The sequence below is a fragment of the Corylus avellana genome, chromosome 2, assembly GCF_965113065.1.
Source record: "Corylus avellana chromosome 2, dhCorAvel1.hap1.2, whole genome shotgun sequence".
Lineage (NCBI taxonomy): Eukaryota > Viridiplantae > Streptophyta > Magnoliopsida > Fagales > Betulaceae > Corylus > Corylus avellana.
Window position 1 is genome coordinate 37,089,645 of NC_142491.1, and position 7,268 is coordinate 37,096,912.

A 7,268-nucleotide genomic window follows, 5' to 3' on the forward strand; every position below is an offset into this window, starting at 1 on the left:
AACCCATGGCCAATTGATTTTTGGATCAAACAAAACTAGAATCTGAACTACTCATCATCATATTCTGAACTACTCACAAATTCCACATATTCCATTATCGTGGAATCTGAACTACTCACAATCTCATTCTTGATTTAATGACCATTCTTGGATTTTGTGGTGTCTGCTTCAGATGATTTTCTTTTGTGTTTGAATGGGTTGGGCGGTGGCTCCGGTGGGTGGTGTGCCTATGGGTATTTTGTCCGCCAGGTTTGGTTGGGAAAAAATGTCAAATTATTTTTTATTTTTTGTTTAAGTTTAATGTTATACCGAACCGACGTGGATTTACCATGGATTTTTTTTTTTTTTTTTCAAAGGTGGACACATGTCGCAATATTACATGATTACGTGGCAATGACATAAACTTCCGTTAGTGAAGGATTGACCGAAATTAACCAATGTGGGGATTCAGTTTTTTTTTTTTAAAACCTGAGGTACTAGTTTTGTCATATTTTAAAACCTAAAAGAGAAAAATCAAAACATTAAAACTCAAGTTCCAAAAAAGTTATTAACCTTTTTTTTTATTTTTATGCCTAATTAGTATTAACTGCATTGAATTCTCATTGATACTTTTGTGAGACTAAGTCAAGTTATGGTTCAGTCAGACTTAGGAGAGCGACTACAATTTCTACTGTCTAAACCCTTCCTATACGACTCCTAGGAAGTGTTATTATGGTAAATAGTCACAATTAGTCTTTCAGCCTAACTTTTTTTACAAAAAAAAAAGAAAAAAAAAAAAGAATGGGAGAATAAAAAAAATCTACCTTGCGCTTATGAAAGTCCCCCTCATCTTCAGCAAATTTCAGTGCGCCATTAAAGCTCTCGCTGCATCGACGGCTGAGTTATTCTTTTCAGCTTGAAAATGACATGAAGCAACATCAAATAAATTTGGTGCCACATAAATTTACAATTTATTGACAAATTGTCATTCATCAGAACGCACCCTTCTGTTGGAGGACTAGTAACACAGGTTCTGCTAAACCTATACATATATAATTTACGTATTTGAATTGCAGCAGAGTAATCGCCTATCAACGACTCGTACAACAGAGCGACCTGAAGCACTCTTTAGGATTTAGTATTTGTTGCTACAAAGATTAAAATCAAAAAGCATAATAACTATAAATAATCATGAGAAGATGATTGTCACACATGAAAATACCAATATACCATTTGACTCTCTTCCTTCCAGACAAGAAAATGAGGTGTATGAATACTATGTCCAACCGACAAACACAAAACAACTCCAGACTGTAGAAACTGCTAATACATGACTCCAAAAAAAAAAAAAAAAAAAAAAAAAATCCACAACTGAATACTCGTTCGAAAAAACCCCACTAGCACATCCATCGGGGCGCTGCTTATGCAACAATGAACTTAGGGACAACTTCCACAGCATTCTGCGCATACCGGGTTAAAACACCAAGAGCATTTGACTAGGCCTTCATGCCACAATTAAACCAACCTGCCTCCTAATTGAACATGGTAGCATAAACTGACCCACCTTGGCACTTCTTTGACTACAACGGACATAGGACTGAGACTGACACGAGACACAGCAAGGTGCCCTGACCTGACCTGACCTGACCCAACCCAACATATACCTTGCCATCCTCAGCATGAACTCCTGTTCCATCCAACCATAATCCCTGCAATTTTTTGCAATGAAAATGAGGCAAATAATAAAGTAGAAACGGGGTATGACTCGTGAATTCCTACCTAGGTTAACCTCTCTTTGGCAACATAAATCCAAATTGTTAAAATTATAACTAGAGTTGGATGGCTGTGCTACCTTCAGCTAAAGTTGAATCCGCCAGATGGAACTTGAACCTCATTCCCTCCAAACCCAAAGCCTGGCTGGGCGCCATCACCTGAAGGTAATGCGTCATCGTCATCCTCCAACCAATACGTTTCAAGAATTTTGACTGCTTTCTCATAGATCTCATTGTTGTCATGACTCTGTAGATTTTCAATCTTCTCTAATCCCTCGGCATCATCTATCATCTGTGCGTATAAATTGACATCTCCAGTGTTACCCAAACTCTTCTCTGCTTCCCCAACTCTCAGAATGTTTTCTAACCCTTCTAAACAGACAGTGACAATCCTTGCATCAGGGCATACAAGAAGATCACACAATGGTTTTATACAACCCTGACTCACCATGTACCTATCACCAATCAAAGAAAAGGTAGTCATGATATGTACCAATTAAAAGAGAAATTAAGGGTGCAAAAGAAGAAAGTACAAGATCTTACTTAATTTGTTCCTGAGTACCACCCGAAGTAGCATTTGATATTGCCCATGCCGCCTCTTTCTTTATATCAAACTCAGCATTTTGAAGCAGATTGACCAAGGGACCAATAAGACCAGCTTCAATAACAGCCTGCATTATTTTAAAATCAATTTAAAAAGACTTCCAATCTACACCTCTGCAACTAATTTCTTCAGGAGGAGCATATATAAGATGCTCAGAGAAGAAATTGATTCTTAGTATTATAAAATGTGCCACGTTAGGACTTATCAATGATTGTCCATGTTGCTCAAGACCCACAGTTAGAAGATGGTCCAATAACGCAAGTCACTCAGTATTTCCATTCAGAAATTCAAATAATAATTAATGCAGTCCTGATCTAAAAGTGAAGTCAAGGCCTCATATTCACATCCATTACTAATAAATAATGAGGGACGAGATATTCACACAATTAGACATACTTAAAAGAGTGAACTTGCTGGCATATTTGCTTACCTGTATCTGCTCCCTGTTTCCAGCTGTAATGTTTGAGATAGTCCAGCACGCTTCTTTCTTGATGCTCTTTTTATGATTGTGGGTCAACAGGCTCAGAAGGCATGGCAGTGAACCATGGTTGATTATACTCTGAGAATAAGTTACCCATCAAAATCATAGACAAGAAAACAAAGAAACAAAAAAGAAATGCAATCACATGAATGGTAACAAGATCATCCTTGGTGTAGTGAGAGAGAGAGATTTTTTCAACTACGGCATAGTTTTTCTTCCACAAATTTATCATCCTTGTTACTTTTTTTTCTTCTTTTTCCTGATAAAAGACCCTAGCATCTGTACTGCATGTTTGACTGAATTTGGCCATGTATACAAGGTTAAATGTTTATCTTTACACATTCAAGGAGTTCCCAAAAATGAGGTCAATCTTGTCAGATGCCACCGTGTCCATCACATTGTCCTACAATACTTTAAGAAATGTTTTTGCCACTGAAGCTTACAGTTACACAAAGCACAGACAAGAACTCATTGAAAACTCATATTTGACAACAATGTTGATAATGTAAAAGTTCCACTTATAACCACGTATTAAGAGAAATAAGCTGTTCCCCCAAGGAGCAGAGCTTCACTGAATCAGCAAGACCACAGCATCCCACTGGTCAGAGGCTTAAGAGTTCAATTAAATCTTCAACTTGCATTTTGACAGATTATGACTCTGTTAGCTTCAATCAAACATACAATCTCAAAATACATGTTTACCATGTCATGGCAAAATTAGGGTGATAACAATCTTTAAATTTTAAAAAAACATTATATATTTCTATTTTGCATATGCTTTTGGGTTTTCCAAGGGGGTGCAACTGAATAAAAATGTTCTTTGGGTTATAGAATCCTGTAATAAATTTTCCCCATCTCTCCTTTGCTTCTTCAAAATCCAGAGAAAAAACAAAAGAGAGAAAAAGGAAACGACAGGTGAGTACAATATGGCAAGATGGGTGTGACACCCTTTTGAAGAGATACCTCTAAGTTATTGACTTATTCTCTCTATTCTACTTGAATAATTTCAAGTAATCACTTTCTATATCTGATCTTTTAAACCACCCGTTGAGGTGACGAAAGTCAGCCTTAGCGATCTGACAGCGTCAAGCCATAATCACAATTTCATTAGAGCTTCCAGTGTTTGCCTTGCCCTTCTTGCCAACTGGAACCCACTCACCAGAGGACACTGAGTGGAAAGCAAGGAAAGATTCTGGGTTCCTTATTGGCATTGTTAGGAGATCATTATCAAAGTTCTAAGTATTTACAACTATACGACTGCCAGACTTTCTCTTACCAAATTTGGGTGGCACTATATACAATTCATTACGGAAAGGACCAAACTAATCATAAGCCACATAGTTCTTCTCAAATTTCAAAACCACCCCTCAATCCTCAAAAGAAATAAATTGTTACCACTCAAGTTGTTTATGTTTTTTTTTTCTTCTCCAAATGTGGTACTTAGCTTTAATTAAATTCCCATGTTAATCACTTTTTGTTTGTTTGTTTGCATAGTTACGTTACCTAAGGACTATGGTATTAAGTCAAGCATAACAAAATGTGGTAATAGATTCACACAATTTAATGATAAAGTAAATTATCTATGAACAATACTACTGGCATAGATGGAGCACAAGAGCAGAATCACAATAATTCTTTATTTTGTAATACATCAAAGTGAAAAAAGACAAGCTAGATTAATCAAAAACAAATTTCATTTTTTTAAGGAAGTTGTGGCTGCAATATTTTGAAAACTAAATTAGCTTAGCTTTTGAAATTTTGAAATTTTGAGTAAATATAGTACTTAGCTTTAATTCAATTCCCATGTTAATCACTTTTTGTTTGTTTGTTTGCATAGTATGCATAGTTACATTACCTATGGACTATGGTGTTAAGTCAAGCATAACAAAATGTGGCAATTCATGATTCACACTATTTAACAATAAAGTAAATTATCTATGAACAATACTACTGGCATAGATGGAGCACAAGAGCAGAATCACAATAATTCTTTATTTTGTTATACACCGAAATGAAAAAAGACAAGCTAGATTAATCAAAAACAAATTTCATTTTTTTAAGGAAGTTGTGGCTGCAATATTTTGAAAACTAAATTACAACTTGACATAATTAATAATTTAAACGCGAGCAACAGAACTAAAAAGCTCTTACCTGAGTTTGAATATCATCTCCTGTCACAATATTTCCTACTGTGCGCAGGGCAGGGATGAGCACTGAAGGAGATGGATGTCTGAAACAAGAAGCATGTGCTAGTTGGCATATAAGCATATAATTGAAAACAAGATAATACACAGAAATAAACAAAATATGATTTACTCACAGGAGGAGCTGAATAAGTCGGGCACAGACGCCTGCCTCAATCACAGCTTGGATTTTGTCATTTGTACCATCAGAAAGATAAGAGAGAGCCCAGCAGGCATCTGTCAGGACTTCTTCATCATTGGAATGGACGAGACGCTCAAGAGCAGGAAGTGCTGGCCTCACCTGCCCATTGAAATTCAGATGTTATAAAGTGCCAAAAAATGAACCCCAAAAAGCTATGCTTGAAAGAAAAAGACAACTACCTGATCAAAGGGAGGTTGTGGCTTGCCTCTGCAGAAGTTAGATAGAGTCCACGTGGCATTTCTAAGCATTGAAAGCTTTGCATGCTCATTCAACTGCCCCAGCAATGGAATCAAGGCTCCATGGCTAAGGACAAGGTCACGGCATCTAGGAGAATCCCCAGCAACATTTCCCAATGCCCACACAGCCTGCGGTTACAATATAACGCCTCAGAAAAGGCTAAAGATAAAATCAAAGATTTTTTTTTTTTTTTTTAAATGGTACTTGCAGATAATATACAACCTATTCTTCCAAAATTAGGTTTAAACACATTCATTCCAATTTATACCTGCTCACGAACATCATCACTGGGAGAACACAGTAGCTTAACAAAGATAGGTACTGCCCCATGGTCGATTACCACCTTCGTGTTCTCTGAAGTTCCAGACGCAATGTTTGTAAGAGCCCAAGCAGCCTCAAACTACACAAAAGCCAAGAAAAACAACTAAATAAATAAAAACACAAAGATAACAGAGAGATACCTACCTGCACAAAAAGAAAGAAAAAAAAAAAAAGAAAGATGGCGAACTGAATAATAAACCTGAAGTTGAGGAAAGTCTTCCCTGACAAGAAACTCAACAAACCGAGGAACAACCCCAGATTGAATAACTTCTTCAATTGGAGGGCTTCTTTCTGCGACTCAAAAATTTCAAAAATGTCATCAATCACATTCTCTCTTTTCATAGTTTAATGCAGAACTCATAGAAACCTAAACAAATGTATGAACAGCATACCAATCGAAAGCAGCTTTCGAAACTGCGTAGTGGCCTCAAGCTGCAAATTACTATCGTTGGACCAAACCCCAGCAACCATGGACGGAAGACTCTCCAACTATACCGCAATCAATAAAAAACAATCAACACCCATTACCAAAAACGCCACCTTTTTATCATCTATTCAGAAACCTAAAATCACTAATCACACATCCTCCAATCCAAGCAAAGGTAATAAAAAAAAATTAGTACGATCAAACAGTAAACCCTAGAAATCCACGGATCATCAACATTCAAAACCCAGATTTCCTAATATTTAGATTCTTCACCTTCTTTTCGACGGTGGAGGTGTGGATAGAGGAAGAGAAGGATTGCTGTGCCTGGAGGCCCTCGCGGCGCTTCTTCAGAAGGCTCTCCTCGCGCTTGCTCTTGCGGATCTCGACCATGTTGTCCTCGCGTCGCCTGCGGCCCTCGTCGGCGTCCACGGCCACCTTGTACCGGTTCCGGCGGACCTCCGTTCTCTCGTTGGGCCTCAGCGACATGGTTGCTAGCTGCTTCTGAAAGCTCGATTCGTCTCGAAACCCTAGCAGTAGAACTGTGTATATATTTATATATCTCTCTATCTAAGAGTATACGTCTATCTGTGTATCAGAATGAGATGGAGAAAGAAAAACCCTAGAGAGAGCTCAACGGAGAGGAGTGGAGGAATAGGAGGAGGGTTTGGATTTGAGTTTTTCTTTTTCTTTTTTCTTTTTTTTTTTTTTTTTTTTTTTTTTCGAAAGAGCTTAAAAATGGTTGAGTTCACGGTCATATTTGTAAGCTATTTTTTTTTTTTTAATCCTTTTTATTATTTATTATTATTATTATTTTAAAAACGATGTTGATATTTGGGCACCTTGTTTTCCCCTTCTTGGGCGTCTTATTGGTTTTTTATTTTATTAGGGTTATAATCGGGTCGAGCTGAATTCCAAATTGAATTTTGATTGTTTGAGCTCGACTTACAAATAAGTATATTTCGTCGAGCTCGAAAGCCCCTTATTTGAGCTTGGCTCAAAAGGTTTATAGGGCTCGAACACGACTTTAACTTTGATAGATAAATCAAAATGGGTTCTGTTTGA

At 37.1% G+C, this 7,268-nt stretch overlaps 1 protein-coding gene across 1 annotated transcript; it reads right to left on the minus strand.

Moving 5' to 3' along the window:
- Positions 1–1,136: 1,136 nt before the first annotated feature.
- LOC132178557 (importin subunit alpha-2) lies at positions 1,137–6,912 on the minus strand. The gene is made up of 11 exons (XM_059591003.2): positions 6,480–6,912; positions 6,172–6,268; positions 5,979–6,070; positions 5,727–5,858; positions 5,401–5,586; positions 5,157–5,320; positions 4,988–5,066; positions 2,786–2,914; positions 2,295–2,422; positions 1,832–2,206; positions 1,137–1,688 (listed from the first exon to the last, which is right to left on the minus strand). The coding sequence occupies exons 1-10, from the start codon at positions 6,690–6,692 to the stop codon at positions 1,834–1,836; spliced, it is 1,593 nt and encodes a 530-aa protein (XP_059446986.1). The 5' UTR covers positions 6,693–6,912; the 3' UTR covers positions 1,137–1,688; positions 1,832–1,833.
- Between the last annotated feature and the right edge of the window lie 356 nt (positions 6,913–7,268).